The sequence below is a fragment of the Leopardus geoffroyi genome, chromosome A2 (genome assembly GCF_018350155.1).
Source record: "Leopardus geoffroyi isolate Oge1 chromosome A2, O.geoffroyi_Oge1_pat1.0, whole genome shotgun sequence".
Lineage (NCBI taxonomy): Eukaryota > Metazoa > Chordata > Mammalia > Carnivora > Felidae > Leopardus > Leopardus geoffroyi.
The window spans coordinates 167,713,103-167,730,382 of record NC_059331.1 but is presented as its reverse complement, the minus strand read 5'-3'; the positions used below and the strand labels follow the sequence as shown (position 1 = coordinate 167,730,382).

Here is a 17,280-nt window from a genome sequence, read left to right as displayed (position 1 = left end):
TTTCTTTTTAATGACATGCTTAATATTTTGGTATGTCTTTCCATATGTTTTCTTGTGTGTATACTTGTATGTGTGTATTTTAAAACAAGAACGCCATCATATTTGTGTCCGGTTAGGTCCCCCGGGAAGCACACTGGGTCTGTCTGGATGAGCTTGCGGGAGGAGGCGTGAGAGAGCGTGCTCCTGGGATCGGTGCGGGGGCGGGGGGCGGGGGGCGGGAGGGGCACGGGGCGGGGGTGGGGGGGTGGGGGAGTGAACTGAAGAAAGCGGAAGCCTGCACGGGCCCCAGAGCTGCGCAGAATTGTGGAGAAGGCGTGGCTTCCTGAGACACCGCTGTCTACCGCTTAGGCCCCCGGGCGCCCCCAGTGGGGAGAAGAGGTCTCTCATCCTTAAGGGGCCTGGCCAGCACCTCCCAGCTTCCTCAGTGACACCGGACACTCTGCCTTGTTGGCCGTCTGCGCAGGCGCGCAACAGTACGTCCTTTCTCACCATTTTCTTAATTTTCCTGCAGGGCTGCATAAGCTTCACTTATCAGACACGTCAAGGGATTCAGAAACATCAAAGCCGTCTGCAAACGGGCATCACAAAGCACTGTGAGAACGCGCAGCGCTCTGCCACTGACCCGGGAGCCCCCGGCTCCCGACCGCCCCGTCGGTCAGAAATGACTCGCCCCCGGCGGTGCCTCCCGGTGAGCGCCCGGGCCTGGCGGCGCCACCGCTTTCACAGTCTCCTAAGAACTCGGCCGCCACAGGCCACGTGTCCGTTTCACTCCGTGCGGACGCCCTACTCGCCGGCCAGACAGGCTCCTCGGGGCGGCACGTTCTTCTGTGGACGCGGGTGCTGGCGTCGGTTGGTACAGTGACCCAGACGAGCATGTTTTAAGGCCAACTCCGGGGCTTTCTAAGAATTCAGTTAAATCCCATGATATACTTTATTCAAGACGGAGAAGGCCGCGAGGAAGGCATCCTTGGTGCTTGGCTGTGAAGTGAAGGCCCTGCAGACACGCAGGCTTACGGCTGCCCCCGTTGCGGAGGCGCATGGGAACGGCAGCGCTTGCAAATGAGATTTCTCCCCTCCTTAGGGAAAAGGACAAAAGCCTAGTTCCGGTTTTTGTTTCAGGGCGATAGCGATTGGACTTTGAGTCCAGGGAGAAAGGCGAAATTCTTTTAAAACCCGATCCGTGGGAGAACACGTGGGAACGCCTGCCACCGCGCGGTGTAGTCGGCTCGGCCGGAAGTAGTACGTGGTCACCGTTCTCCGACGTCTCACGTGTATGCGACTCAGTATTACCTCTCGTAACATAGTTGCCGGTGTTGAATACACTTGTAACTTAGATTTTGCCTTATAGGCTATGTGTACACTCGGTTTTCTAAAGCATTTCTTCAGATATCTCTCAGCTCCTTGTTCTCCTGTGTCCCATTATGAAACTACAAATCATCTGTGGTAGAAACCCCGCTGTCACCACACTCTTCAGGCTTTGGTTCCTTTCGTATATGCCGATTTAAACCTCAGATTTATAAAAGTTACCAGGTTACCACCCAGGTGCACAGTATCAGCGTTCATGATGTAAGACTAGCTCTACGATGTATCGTGATCAGATAATCACTCAGTTACTGAATTGTAAATAATTCTTGGGATGGCTTCTTGACTTTAAGTCCACTGAATAAAACTATAAAATTGTACTCTGTGTTACCAGGCACTAGGATAGGGTACTGAAAATTGTGCATGCAGACACGTGACACGAGCCCCTTTGCACACAATTCATAGTTACGCAGTCTCCGGAAACACTTACGTTTACATGCACTATGTGTATGGCAATAGATTGTCTGTGTTCAGACAAAAGTAAAAGAACAGTTTTCTCGAGTTGTTTTTTGGAGAAATTTATGAAAATCCGGCTGTATATATTTGACATAAAAAATTTCCATTTGGAGCCAAAATAATAAGAAAAATTAATCTGTATATTCCTCAGTTCCATTGAGTATACCTCTCCTTTATTTATACCTCTGCATTTCCTTCTGAGCTTCTCTGCTTGTTAAGATGCAGCTTCGTTGTAAAATAAAAGACCATTTTGTGATTCTAAACAACACTCAGTAAATACCACCAGTGTAGCATTGGGAATCTCTCAGCATGAGACCTGCATAGTGAGCAAATGAACAGAAGATGGCTATTTCCTAATTTCACTGATAATTACACCTATTTAAACATTAATTGCAAGCTTTGATTTTTACTGAAACTTGCTTGCAATCCATATTTTGAACAGACCTGGTCAAGGAAAGAAGAGAAAAGAAAGTTCTTTCAGTAAAAGAACATCACTTGTAACTTAACATCCATGGGAAGTTCCTGGGTGTTTGTAAGATGTCTGAGAATTTCTGAGTCAAATATTAAACTTTTCAATGTCTGTATCAATTCTTTGTTCATTTGAAAGTTTCTTTCCATCGGAAAACTTAGGCCAGGTTTGGATTAGTAAGCGGTGAAATGTAGCATAAATTCCTACAGCTGCTACTGGATGCATCGTCATGGCTCTGGGACCAAGGACACACCTCACGTGGGGGGACGGTTGTGAGCCTGGGGCCTCAGACCCCTTTTGTGGGAACAAATGCAGGTTGATGTATCCCCTGTTCGCCTCATGATTGCAGCCACTCCAAACAGCGCATCCGTGGTTACACGCAGAGACTTCCTCTTGGGGGACAGACTTTGTAAACGCAGGTGCTCCTGTTGGATGCTCTGGAGGCCGGCTGTGAGAGGCCGCGACAGAAACGGGCTGTGGCACACAGAGGCTGAGCACTTGGGCTCTGGTCAGGACAGGCGCCCTGCGGGCCTTGCCTTTGTTGCGCTCGTGGAGCTGGAGAAGGAGGATAGGCCCGGGGCCGCCATTTCGTTCTTGCCGGCTGGGAGGACGTCCACGGCCGCCCTGTCAGATGCTCCGCTTAGTCTCACCTTAGGATCCACCTGCAAAGGGCATTAGGCAAGGTAGTTACAAAGTTGCGTGAGGAGACTTGGCCAGTTCTTATCTTTGATTGCTTCTGCAGTACTTAAGTAATTTTAAAACGATACATCTTATAGATTATGACATTTGCAATTTTTACTGATGTTTCCAAGTATTTCTTAGATTCAGTATTTACTTAGCCTTACATATATTCTGTGCAAAAACAGACCTGCTGTCGAAGTGAGACTATGTGAAAATTACACGTGTGCCCACACGTACACGCACATGCTAGCTCCTTTGGTGCCACACTGAGCGGTTGGTTGATTAGTGGACGAGAATGAAACCTTCTGCCTGGTTTTGACTCTTGGATGCGTTAGTGGCTCACCCTGTACGCACCTGATCTTCGGGGCCTCGACGTCTGCCTCACTTTGCTGGGGCACAGAGGACCGCCCTGGTCCTCCTTCACCCCGCAACCTGCCTACAACGTGGGCTTTGGGGACCCTACGTGGCTTTCTTTGTTGTTAGCGCAGCATTTAATGTATAAAGACAAAGTTCTTAAAATATTTTTTTTTAATATGAGTCTACGTACAGCACTCAATGACTTTTATACTAAAGACTGGTATGGGTTAAAGATGATGTTTAGATGCACTGGTAAATCATTTTTGTTTACTAGAGTGTTCTGTTTACAAATTATCTGTTGGTTCTGTTTGTTTCTATGAGACACTTCTAGTGTGACTTTTTAATGTCTTAGAAATTAAAGTTTTACAAAAGGTGATTTCATACTTTGTCTTATAAGCATTCAAATGCGTGTTTGAGTTTTAAATCTTAAATGCCATCGTGGCTGAAACTTAAGCGTATGTGTAGGATGCTTCCATTTCAGTTTTCTAAAAGGCAGTAATGACTCTGGTGGGATGTTGAATTGAGGAAGAAGTGAATGTTTTCTCCCTTTTTTTGTGGAGTTCTTGGTAGAGCAATTTCTTGCAACCAGTTACAGCTAAAATGTACCATCAACAATTGAAATCACGGGTGTCATCGAATTTTTTGAGTTACTTATTTGATTTTTCTAATCTTTTCCATAAAACGACTGAGCTATACCCAGTTGTGGTCTGGGCAGCCTAATCCACAGTTCTTGGAAGAGTGAATGGCCATTGTCAACTGGTGAATTCACTGGCAGACAGAAGCCTTCACAGCAGTGGCTTTCCAGCTCTTTGACGAAAGGAAGAAATACACTCTTCATTGTAACCCCCAAACGCTTGTATACATGTGAACGACAATTTAAGGAAATAGTACCTACTTTTAGTATGTGATGCACGCTGGCATTTTCTGTTTTTTTTTTTTAGGATACTAGACACAGACCACTAATGCCAATGGATCGTAAACTTTAGTTTGAAAAATACAGCTTCAGGATCTAGTTGAAAGATGAATGAATACAAAAACATTTTGGCTTTTGAATATTCTTTAGGTAAAATTCATCACTGCAAACACCCCTGAAGCCTAAGTATTATACGTGCAGATTACTTGTTGCACTGCAAAACACATAATTAAAATCAGTAGAAGTTGCTAAAGCTCTAAAAAGTGGGCTATAAAATTTCAAAACTAGGTGATTGATCCCTTTGTTTTGGAGGAAGAGATCTGGGAGCTACTTTGGAAGAGAAGTTAGTTAACTTCCAGCTCTGCGTAATTCAGTTCGGTGAAAGTGTCTTCAAGTTCAAGTGTGATCAACTCGGAAATTCTGATGAAGCCCACTTCTTCTTCGGTGCGATTTTGGTGTTCTGTTCTCCTAAACATACTGGAGAAGTTAAGTTCCCAAGCATGGGTGATGAGAAGTAGGGCGGCAGCACCTGATGTGCGTGATTTCGGAGGACCAGAAAGATCGTCAGTGTCTGAATGTGAGGAGGTAGAGATTTAAATACGAAGCTGAGGAAGGAAGTTTGATCAGTCACGGAAACTCCTGGGTGAATGTCTTAATGTCTTCTCTCTTGAAGAGCTCTTCTTAAAAGATACACTGCTTGCCAACAGTGGCCCCTGCGAACCCGGGACACGCTGTGGCTTTGAGGGGCTGGAGCCGGTCTGTCCTATTGAGTAGCCGTAGCTGTTGTATCCCGTCGAATGGCTATACGTCCTCACAGATAGCTTTTTACATATGTCTTAGCACATTGTTCTATTCTCGCTTTAGAAAGTTGTGATGAAAAGCTTCTCTTCTTTTGCACTCTCAGTACTTCACTTTTGGCCACCACACGTGGGGGGGTTTTCCCGCACCAGCCTCTTCTCCCGGTTCTCTGTGGATACCTATCTGTGTCACACAATTTGATTTCCTTCTGACGCCGTGTCCGTGGAGTTAGTGCAGACCCCACAGGTAAAGGGCTCAGTCCAAGATTGGCTCCCACCACCGCCTCCGTCGCCAGTGGCGGGTCTGGGCTGTCCCCTGTGCTTCGACCAACCAGCTATCAGTCAGAGGTTCCCACCTCTCTCTGGCTCAGTGATTTGCTAGGGCGGCTCACGGAAGTCTGGGGAACAGTGCGCTTACCAGATTACCTGCTAGTGACAGAGGGTCCAGCTCGGGAACGCCGGACGGAGGAGGCGCACGGGCCAGAGCTTCCCTGCCCCCTCCAGGTGCACCAGCCGCCCCGCACCTCCGGGTGCTGCCCGGCCGGAAGCTCCCCGAACCCCTTCAGTTAGGGTGTTTTATTTTTTATTTTTATTTTTTTTTTAAATTTTTTTTTTCAACGTTTATTTATTTTTGGGACAGAGAGAGACAGAGCATGAACGGGGGAGGGGCAGAGAGAGAGGGAGACACAGAATCGGAAACAGGCTCCAGGCTCTGAGCCATCAGCCCAGAGCCCGACGCGGGGCTCGAACTCACGGACCGCGAGATCGTGACCTGGCTGAAGTCGGACGCTTAACCGACTGCGCCACCCAGGCGCCCCAGTTAGGGTGTTTTAAATGGAAGCTTCATTACACAGACATGATTGAGGACAGGATTGGCCACTAGCGATCCTCAGGCTCCAGGCCTCCCTGCTCCCCACGGGTCGGAAGGGTGGGACTGAAGGTGGTAGTTCCCACTGGCCTGCTGCAGGAGCTTTCCCAAAGACAGCTTTTTCACGGAAGCTCAGGTGTGGTCCAAAGGGCTCCTTACGCATATCAAAAGACACCTTTATCTTCTTATCGCTTTAGGAAATTCCACAGGCTTCATCTCCGTGCCAGGAATGGGGAGGAAGCCCAAATACGTATTTCTTACTCTAAGTTACAAATTCACCCAGTTCCTAGGTATTAAAGTTTTGGATCAAAGGGAATGCACATTTTCAGACTACTTCCAGAAAGATCCTATCAATATACTCTCATCAACAGCACGTGAAGATGTGTTTCTCCAGCTAACACTGGATTTTGCCGGTCTTTTACAGGAGTGCCGACCTGAGAGGCAAACATTTAATTGTTTTTCTTTGCATTTTTAATAACTACTGGGAATTTAAAAAAAAATTTTATCAGCTGTTTGTATTTCTACTTTTGTGAATTAGTATTAAATATACTTAGCCCATTTTTCTTCTGGTATTTCATAATATATTGTTTTATTAAAAACTATATTATGGATATTAAATGTTTATCCTTCTGATGTGTGTATTTTTCCTGGTTGTTTTTTAAACTTGTCCAATATTGGGTTTTTGTGGTATTGAAACTTTACATTTTGAAGTAGTCAAAATGTGCAGTTTCCCATAATTTTTTGGTGTCATACTAAGGCCTTCGCTACCCTAAGACTTTTAAAGGTATTTCCCAATTTTTGCCCCTAACTACTTTGAGATGTAATTCACATATTATAAAACTCACTCTTAAAGCATATGATTTGCTGATATATAGTATATGCACAGAGTGGAGCAGCCATCACCAGCATGGAACCCCAGATCATTTTCGTTACCCCACACCTCACTGCTTCTGTGTCTGTATTTTTTTTTTTTTTTTTTTTCCGTAATTCGTCAACCTCTTATCTGGATTTGTCTTGCCGAAAGGAATCAGATCACGGTTGTGCAGAGACGTCACTGGCCACACAGCAACCATTCGTGCCAGGCGACCCAGCTCCGGTTTTTTTCAGGGTGGCACTGTGCCCGCCACGTGGCGCGGATCTGACCAGGGAGCTTGCGCAGAGTGTTGTGTAGGACCTCCAGGAAGGTGACTCAGAAGACGCCTGGCACTGCCCCACCTCCACCCTTCCTTTCCTCTGTGGCGCCATGGATGGGACAGGATGGGACAGCTGGGACCCCAAGAGCCGCTTCGGATTGTGACTTGCCCACTTGCCCACGAAGACAGTTGAAAGAGTTCGGATGCCCACCGAGTGCACAGCTGCCTGGCCGCCCACCCTCCATGGCTTCTGTGCAGATGGCGACCCCTCTTGGATTCAGACGCCACATTCAGCGGATGGGAGCACCTCAATGCAGTTCTGTCCCATCCTTGACTAGTTTTATTGTTTCCCCAAAGGACAGGCCGGTATGACAGAGCCGTATGTTAACCAGTAATGTGATTTCAGCGCCGTTTTCATGAACTAAATGTCCATAAACATCGAGTTCTATTTCTAAGTTTTATGTCCTGAACCTCTAATTAATGTATCTCATAAACTGATTCTGAAGAATATTCTCCTCTATTAACGTACCGAACACTAATCTTGTGTTTTGAATTATTAATACTTGTATTTACTCTTCCAGAGTCCTTGTTAGTGACTCATTCTGTCTGGAAATGTCCAGTTAATATGATGACTTTACCATACACACTTGAATTATAACTTGGAAGATGTATTCCTTTAGACAGATTAGCATACACGCTGGCAAAGAAAATTTTTATTATTATTTAAAAAAAAAATTTATGCTTATTTTTAAGAGAGAGAGAGACGAAGCATGAGGAGGGACGGGGGAGAGAGAGAGGGAGACACAGAATCCAAACCAGGCTCCGGGCTCTGAGCCGTGGGCACAGAGCCCGATGCGGGGCTTGAACTCACAAACCGCGAGATCATGACCTGAGCTGAAGTCCGACTGAGCCACCCAGGCACCCCAGCAAAGAAATGAAAATTCTTATTTACAAAACATCCTGGAGACTCTTGACAAAATTCGAATAAAATCTGTACATTAGCTAATACTTTTGTATCATTGTTAATTTGTGGTTCACATAATTTTACCATGGCATGTTAACATGAGGGGAAGCTGGTGAAGAGTATAAGGGAATTCGATTTTTGCCACTGTTTAATTGTTTGCAACCATTTCAAATATTTAAAAATCCCAGAGACGTGGTGTAACAAAGAATTAGGCTGGGTTCAGAACGTACAAATGTGAACCCATCTGCAAAGTGCCTTCAAGGATGGAACCACGTGTTTGAGGAGGGTGGAACAGAAAGAGGCGTCTGGCCCCCCCGGGCACAGGTGTATGTGGCCCCTGACTTGCCCACCTCAACCCTGCGAAGGTGGGCTAGCCTGCCTCCCCACCCCCCCCGCCCCACCCCCCCCACCCCCGGTACAGGCTTCATTGTTTATTAGGCCTTCTTTTAATACTGTGTATCAGCTGTTTCCTTGATAAACGCTGGAGTGTGTGTGTGTGTGTGTGTGTGTGTGTGTGTGTGTGTGTGTTTCTACATGTAGGCCTGAGAACCTTGCCATTTTTCAACAAAACTCATGGAAAATCCGTTAGTGTAGTAATCTTTGATCTTAGGTCTTTCTTCTCTGGGCAGAATTAGGTCATGATTTGGGCTTATGCATTTAATATTAATCCTGATTATTGGGGCTTATGGAGAACTTTATCCTGTAACACTACCATGAGAACAAAAAATAAAATTTTTGAATTCTCACCCCATTTTATTTTATTTTATTTTATTTTATTTTTTTTATTAAAAAAATTTTTTTTTCAATGTTTATTTATTTTTGGGACAGAGAGAGACAGAGCATGAACAGGGGAGGGTCGGAGAGAGAGGGAGACACAGAATCGGAAACAGGCTCCAGGCTCTGAGCCATCAACCCAGAGCCTGACGCGGGGCTCGAACTCACGGACCGCGAGATCGTGACCTGGCTGAAGTCGGACACTTAACCGACTGCGCCACCCAGGCGCCCCTCACCCCATTTTAGATAACTTAGACATGTACCTCCACTCCCTGCAGAAAGCAGAAAGCAAGCATTTGATAGGGCTCAAGACTCGCGTATGGCACATGGGAGCATTGAATATTTTAAGCGGAAGGAATTTGAGGTTTGCGCTTCTCCCCTGAAACAGGTCCTTAGACCCTCTTGTGAGAGTTGCCCTCCCTTCACCCAGAGAAAAGGAGCCTCCTGATCTCAGAGAGTCCTAACAGGCCTTGCTGAGTCCCCCAGGTTACACACTTCCCTCACACTCCTTAACCTGTTGTGTTTCCCACAACTCCTGTGTTTCATCGGATGTAGCGGAAAATAATCAGGTTTGTTTCTTTAGCTCTTTGTTTCTTGTGAAGGCTCCTGTGTTGTGCAAAACCTGTGCTGAATATATTTGTGTGCTTTTCTCCTATTAAGCAGTCTTTGTCAGTTTAATTTTTAGATCTAGCCGAGGACCCAAGAGGGTCCAGGAAAACTTTTTCTTCCCCTTCACTTTTTTTTTTTAATGCAGTTGATATTTTTATTATCTTGATCCAAGATGGATCCAAACAAATAATTGCTCCTGTTACCTAGTTGTTGGCTACTGATCAGCTCTGCTAAAATTCAGTTATTTGGGGTGAGTATGTTTCCCAGCTTTTAATAATAATCACATCCACCAAGTTACTTTGGTTTGTCTTGGTAAATGGTTTCAGAAGACGACATTAAGAAATAGCGTTATTTGGGGGCACCTGTCTGGCTCGGTCGGTGGAATGTGTGACTCTTGATCTCAGGGCTGTAGATTCGAGCCCCACATTGGGTGTAGAGATTCCTTAAAAAACATCTTAAAAAAAAAAAAAGAAATCGCATTATTCAAAGTCAGTATGCTATGAATGTTTTACTGAGGTGTCATTGTGGTTATCTATCTAAGGGAAAACTTTTCAAGCCCAGAATATTTCGGTCACATTATAGGGAGTTGATCTTCGCGTCCCTGTCCCCAGCTTGTCTGTGTAACGTATAGATGGCAAACAAGTGACCTGCGGGCTATGCTTAACTCAAAATGTGATTTTGCGAGTTCAACATTTTATTTTATTTTATTTTTTTAATTTTTTTTCTTTTCAACGTTCATTCATTTCTGGGACAGAGAGAGACAGAGCATGAACGGGGGAGGGGCAGAGAGAGAGGGAGACACAGAATCGGAAACAGGCCCCAGGCTCCGAGTCATCAGCCCAGAGCCCGACGCGGGGCTCGAACCCACGGACCGCGAGACCGCGACCCGGCTGAAGTCGGACGCCCAACCGACTGCGCCACCCAGGCGCCCCAACGAGTTCAACATTTTAAAAATTGAGTCAACATTAATGAATCGCAAGAATTCCACAATACCCTCGTTGTGTGAGGTATTTTCATTTATAGTTGTAACCTCAGTGTGTTTTTTTAATTAAAATGTCATACATTAGTTTCAGGCGCATAACATAACGATTATATATATATATATATATATATATATATATATATATATAAAAGTGTATATATATAATGATTGTGTAGATATATATATATGTGGGTAACTGAATATATATATATATATATACATATATAGTGAAATGATCACCATTCAGTTACACACTTTTTTTCTTGAGAACTTTTAAGAGTCACTCTCAGCAACTTTCAAATATGAGTACAGTATTGTCAACCATCCTTGCCGTGCTGTCCATTAGATCTGAAGGACTTATTTTATAACTGGAAGTGTGTACTTTTGATCACTTTTACCCATTTCGCCTACCCCCACTCCCTACTTTAGGCAACCACCAATCTGTTCTCTGTATCTGTGAATTTGTTGTTGTTTTTTAGATTCTACATATCGAGATCCGATGGTATTTGTCTTTGTCTTATTTAGCATGAGGTCCATCCATGTCCCGGACGGCAGGATTTCCCTTTTTTGCAGCTGAATAATATCCTGTTGTACACGTGTACCACATCTCACCTGTCGACGGACCCTTGGATCGTTTCCGTATCTTTGCTGCTGTGAATAGCGCTGCAGTGAACATGGAGGTGCTGATACCTTTCTGAGTTAGTGTTTTCATTTTCTTTGGACAAGTACACAGAAGTGGAGTTGCTGGATTGCGTGGTAGTTCTCTTTGTAATTTTTTGAGGAATCTCCTTACTGCGTTCCATAGTGGCTGCATCGGTGTGCACTCCCACCAGCAGAGCGTCTCTCCACGTGCCTGCTGGCCATCCGTGTGTGTTTGGGAAGGTGCCTGTTTAGACTTGCCCCTTTCTAAATTGGATTGTTTGTTTTGCTATTGAATTGGATAAGTTCTTTATATAGTTTGGATATTAACCCCGTAGCAGGTTATGATTTGCAAACATTTTCATTTTGCTGATTGTTTTTTGTTTTTGTTTTTGTTTTTGTTTTGCTGTGTAGAAGCTTTTTTGTTTGTTTTTGTTGTCTCTGCTTTTGGCGTCAGATCCAAAAAGTCATCGCTGAGACCGATGTCAAAGGGCTTACCCCCTGTGTATTTTAGGAAGTTTATGGTTTCAGGTCTTACGTTCAAGGCCTTAATCCATTTCGAGTTGACGTTTGTGTATGCTGTAAAGGGGTGGGCCAGTTTCATCTTTAGCACATGGCTATCCAGCTTCCCAGCACCATTTATTGAAGGGAATGTTCCTTCCCCATGGTATGTTCTCGGCTCCTTTGTCATAAGTTAATTGACCACATACGTGTGGGTTTGTTTCCGGGCTGCCTGTTTCACCGATTTATTTTTATGCCAATGCCATGTTGTTGTCGGTGCCAAACGATGAAACATCGTTTGGCTGAGAGAGATTGTTTGAGTGCTAGAAGACCTGGCAGCATGAAGTTCCACATCTTGGAATCATGGCCATAGTAGCTGCTTTCTTCACTGATCTGTTACCTGCTTGGCTGCAGAAGGCACGTGAGTTTGCCTGGTTTGCCAGAATAAGAGACCAGATGCACGTGTTATTTCTTTGTTTGCATTTTTTGTCGAAAACGGTTTTTGAGTAGAGTTGACACGCAGCGTCACGTTCGTTTCAGGCGTGCGACACGGTGACTCGGCTTCCTAGATGTTGGGCTGTGCTCACCAGTTCCGGGGCTGCTGGTGGCCCGCCTCAGGTCAGAGAGGGCTCAGAACAGCCCCGTCCGCAGATACCCTTCCTGGGCATTCGGCTTTTCCGGGAGGCGGTTAACTATATTGAACACGCTCTTGTCCACCAAGGCGTGTCAACACACACACGGATTATACTGCACGAGAGAAGCAAACATTCCTGCTACTTACGAGGGACTGCATTTTGAACCTAACTGCCAGCCAGTATTTATGAAAACGGCACGAGAAGTGGTTTCCCGCCAGAACTACTTGAAGTACACACAGTCAGCACGCCCTACGGATATTCCGGACAAGCCAGATCCACCACAGACAGTTATGCCCGGCAGACTGCACCCAAGCGGGCGTCACAGAAATTGCTGTCACTGACCACGGTGTGGCCGTGCTACAGGGGAACGTTTTACAGAATCTGCCCCGTGAAACTCACCACTGCATATCTGAGGTGGACACCATTCTGTTTATCGTGTCCTGTCATTTCGTCTTTGTGGTACAAGCCATGTCTGAGTGCAAGCAGTGGCCATCCACGAGGTAGGGATACGTGTCCCCGTGAGCGGTGCGCTCCCCTGTGGCAGGGTCTGGACCTCCGTGTTGCTGAGGGACGGCCCGGAAGCCCGTGGCCTAGGCAGGAGCACGCAGGCGGCTCTGAAGGGACGGTGGCTGGAAGACGTCCACTGGCCGACCCCTCTCAGCCTGGTCTCTGGAACCGAGACCTGCATGGCGCTCCTCCACGGCCACCCCGGTCACCAACTCGAAAAACAGAAGAAAGGGGACACTTGTCTCAAAAGGGGAAAAAGAGTAGTCCCTCTTTTCTGAACACTTGCCTTGTTTCCAACTCATGGACGTTATGAATTGTGTAACAGACACGGGTTTCCCTTTTGGGCCCACTGCTCAGAAGTTCAGAACCGAACGGGCAGTGATTGCTGCCGAAGGAAGTGCGCGTGGGTGTCTGTTGTGCGTGGCTCACCCCTCCTTCCTGTCCCCCTTCCCCCTGTTCCCACTCTTGTTTCCTCCCCCTCTTTGGTTCCACCTTCATTTATGCCTTCTTGTATTCATCACAAGTCTTTGGTTGCAGGTCAGAAACCAAATTCACAAAGCTCAGGGAACGTGGCTGGACGTAACTCACACTTTGGAGCCAAGCCCGGCTGAGCCCCCCACAGTGCAGCCAAACCCACCCAACATACAGGAAATAAATCCTAGTTGTTACAGGCACTGTTACAGCAACCGGACTGGCAAATCCCATTCCCTGGTCACATGAAACAAAACTGGAATTTACTAATCAAAATGGTAATAAACCACGTACCCAGTCACTTGGAGATGTGAAAACGATTACGATGATGATTTAAATAGCATGACACAGTTTTCCTTTCCCAAGTCTTCTGCTGACTTCCCGCGCTCTCTTGGTCAGCGACCCAGTTCTCATACAAGAGACCTGAAGCTGTGATGTAATCATATGAAAGTCTGCATGGTTTTTGTGACTTGACCTGAAAATGTGTCGTCATCGTCAAACTGTCCAGAGAAGCAGCTACTCCACTGCACCCTTGTTTATTGTCCTGTGGTTGAAACTTGGGTCTCCCCAAGCCTTGGTGGGAATGCCATTCCAGGAGGCTTTTCAATAAGAAAAATACCTGCTTTCACATCGTCACAGCTGCCTGAGACTCGTCCCTGAACACTCACAAGATCTTCACTGCCCTCGTCCCCGGTGACGACCCATTCCAGACGCCATCGCCGCTGATTTTCCTGTGTCTGTCGTCCACAACTCATAATTCCTGTGTCAGTCATGTACGTGGCTGCACAGAGCAGAAGTGGACTCTGTCCACTTAGCGGGAAAACAGGCCACTGGAAGGATGTGTGGCAGCACAGATTCAGTGGGAGAGCGTGAGAAATGGGCTCAGAAGGCAGGCAGGAGTACAGGGAGTCTGGACAGTAAGACCCAGTCATTGTCCCGAGGAACAGGAGCATTGGGATGTGGCCATACACGGTCCTCAGTGGACTCTCGCCATCACTGAGTGACCCATGCAGCCTTGGACTCTCCCTCCAGGGGGCAGTGGGATCAGACCACCCAGGCCTTGGCCACACGGCTCTGCTCTGCCTTTCAGGGCATGGACGGAGAGGCGTGCACGTCATCGGCCTTCTGGGTGGACGTGGAAGGCTATGAGCTGCTAACTTCTGCTGTCTCAGGACAGAAGTGCTTACTCACTGTTTAGAGCTTGTCCAGTTTACAGCTGGTCCCCCACCCCCCCCATCTGTAGTCTCGCTCTCCACAGTTTCAGTTACCCGGTCACCTATGATCCCAGAGCGGATGAGCCTCCTGACGGATCATCGGAAGACCCGTAAGAGCTGGACGCTCCATCGCAGTGCCCGCATCGCTCGCCTCACCCCACCTCGTCATGTGGGCATTAATCCTCCAACTTCCTCCTCACCAGGTGAGCACAGCACAGTAAGATATTCTGAGACAGAAACCACCGTCACGTGACTTTTATTACAGTACATTGTTCCGTTTATTTTTAGGTATTAATTTTTACTACAACCTAATTTATAAACTAAACTTTATCATCGGTATGTATGTATAGGAGAAGATGCGGTAGGAAAATAGGGTTTGGTACCATCTGTGGTTTTCTGCATTGAGTGGGGGTCTTGGGGCATATCCCCCGTGGATGAGCGGGAGAAGACTGTTAACAAATTTTGGACAAATTTTGCTTGTCCAAATTTTGCAGTGGGGTGCCCCATCATTTACAGAATGTTTGAGCACACTCCAATATATGTGTATTTATTCGTAAGTGATAGGTATTTATAAAGCTATTTATAAATAAAACCTATCAGACGAGCATTTTGAAAGGATGAGATTAAAAGAAAGGAATATACATTTTAGTATTTCTTTCCACATGATGTCAGGATTGTTCCGCACCCCTGACACGTGTGCACCTGGGCTTGGCGACCCACGTCTTCCTCCTCCTGGGCTCCCCTCCCGCTTCCGGTCTCTTTGCCCTGCGGCTAGCTGTTGCCGTGGCGACGTGTGCCTGGACGCCCAAGCTCCACCCGGTAAGCACCTCTGCCTGCTTTTCCCCAGCGATGAGACCGTTCACGGACTCGGGGTAGAGGAGCCATGAGACAGAAGTCGGAAGGAGCCGGGGAGCCAGAGGCTTCTTAGAGCACCCCGTCAGCACCCGTCCCCCCTCCCAACCGCCAGAGGACTGTGGGGTTCCGGAGGAACAGGCTTTGCAAGCCACTGAGATCTGGGGCCTTTCCCGCTACGGCAGGGGGGTACTTGGCCTGCACAACTGAACTTCGTTATTGCAAACCAGCAAGGTCCCGGGATGAGGAGAGCACGGTCGCACCCTTCTGATCCGAGCAGACACCCATGGGTGTCCCCACGTACCAGCTACAGCAGAGCGGCTCGAAGTCATTGAACGCGATTTACCGTCTCCTGGTGCCCAGTGCCACTGAATATTTTATTTCTGTGCTTTGGGTTTACATATCAGAAGCGCTGGAGTACAACAGTCATTTATCACACAGAAATAAAGCAACGACTACAGAACGAGAATTAGGAATGGCAAGGAGTGTTTCTAAGACAGTGTAAGGAGTGTTTCTAGGTTCCCGCTCGTTGGGCACCCAGTCGCTGTGTGTATGCAGCCATGTGCACAGGCCATCCTGGCAGGCCCGACCCAGTGTCAGCCAGAACTCCGTGGAGACAGGCCAGGTAACCAGATGACCATGAAGGGACGAGAGTGGTCTTGCTGCTAGGAGCAATCCCAGCCGATCAGCTAAGAAACACAGCAGATCACTCAAGTATAGAACCTCTGCAACTCGATCTTTTACCCATCCCTCACTTACTTCAACTGATGAAGCTTATCAGCTTGAAATGTTTATAGACTAAAGACCAAAACTGGGTAGCTTGTCAGCTTTAGAAATATATTTAGGGTTCCTACATACAGCTAGTAAAAACACGTTTCATTGGAGAACAGATTACACCATAGCACTTAACCCCAAACCCATACAGTTTATCCAAAATTAAGGTAAACGTCCCCCCCAGGAATGATAGTTTTCCCTGACTATGAATTCAACATTCCAGAATTTTCTTTTGATAGCAAGAGCGGCAGAGGGGGCAGGCATGGAAAGGAGAGCTGTCTCCCAGGGAGAACTCCTCCAGGGCCAGGAGACACGTGTGGTGAAACACATGTGAGCAGGACAGGAGGACCATCTCTCGGGAAGGCTGGCCGCAGAGCATCTCCACCGGGGCCTGGCGACAGTCAGCGCTGGTGGGGAGTGGGGTGAGACAGATGGGACACTCATGGGTCTCCCGGTGCAGAGCCTGCGGCACAGGACAGGGAGTGAGTTCGTTGTGCAGGGTGTGAAGGGAAGCTTCCTGAACTTAAGGGAGAACCATATACCAAGAGACAGGGATATTCTAGAAACGAGGTTCCATCTTGTGTTACAAAAACACTAATTGCACATATACTGTCACTCTTGTGAAATACGGAAAGGGATAGTAACTCACGGCCGAAGCAATTTTTTTTTTTTAGTAATCTCTACACCCAGTGTGGGGCTCAAACTCACGACCCCAAGACAAGAGTTGCATGTTCTTGGGGAGCCTGGGTGGCCCAGTTGGTTAAGCGTCCAACTTCAGCTCAGGTCAGGATCCCACGGTTCATGAGTTTGAGCCCCGCGTCGGGCTCCATGCTGCCAGTGTGGAACTTGCTTGGGATTCTCTCTCCCTCTCTCTGACCCTCCCTGCTTGTGCGTGCTCTCTCTCTCTCTCTCTCTCTCTCAAATAAACTTAAAAAAAAAAAAAAAAAAAAGAGTTGCATGCTCTTCTGACTGAGCCAGCCAGGTGCCCGTGTGATAAGCAATTTTAAAACAAACAAAAATACTTTATAAAATACTGCACATTAATGACACAGATTTCCTTTTAATTAGGCAATAAAGAGTAGTCCTTTTCAAAATCCTTGGCCCTGGATAGCTGCTGAACTTTCTTTATAGATTTTCCTATTTTCATCGTTTTCTAAGTAAGTTTTTCCTCTGTTGAATGCAGAGTGTCCCTTTCTTCCATGGCTACTACAGATGCGAGAGGACGGCAGGCCCGGGCTTGAAGGAAAACCAGGAAAGTAACACGTGGGGCGGTGTTTTCCCTTTGGTGTTCTCACTGCTCACAAAAAGGCATCATCAAAGCA

General features: G+C 46.8%; 2 protein-coding genes across 13 annotated transcripts in view; one reads left to right on the top strand and one right to left on the bottom strand.

Moving 5' to 3' along the window:
• LMBR1 (limb development membrane protein 1) overlaps window positions 1–17,280 on the top strand; it is a 199,813-nt gene that overhangs the window by 152,646 nt on the left and 29,887 nt on the right. For 5 of the 6 annotated variants that reach the window (XR_006716685.1, XM_045496299.1, XM_045496301.1 and 2 more), the window contains one exon: window positions 512–2,406. The exons of the other annotated variant lie outside the window; for it this stretch is intronic. Coding sequence is in view for 4 of the 5 variants with exons in the window: in XM_045496299.1 (XP_045352255.1) it covers window positions 512–597 (86 nt within the window). In the remaining variant the exon portion in view is untranslated. Of the gene's footprint in view, window positions 1–511; window positions 2,407–17,280 lie in introns of those variants that run through there. 6 annotated transcript variants of the gene reach the window in all.
• The window catches only part of RNF32 (ring finger protein 32), a 51,639-nt gene continuing 36,880 nt past the window's right edge, over window positions 2,522–17,280 (bottom strand). For 3 of the 7 annotated variants that reach the window (XM_045496307.1, XM_045496308.1, XM_045496306.1), the window contains one exon: window positions 15,535–16,421. In XM_045496307.1, coding sequence (XP_045352263.1) covers window positions 16,170–16,421 — 252 coding nt within the window. In that variant the 3' untranslated portion in view covers window positions 15,535–16,169. Of the gene's footprint in view, window positions 2,950–15,534; window positions 16,422–16,994; window positions 17,253–17,280 lie in introns of those variants that run through there. The other 4 variants (XM_045496309.1, XM_045496314.1, XM_045496311.1 and 1 more) reach the window with 3 other exon arrangements.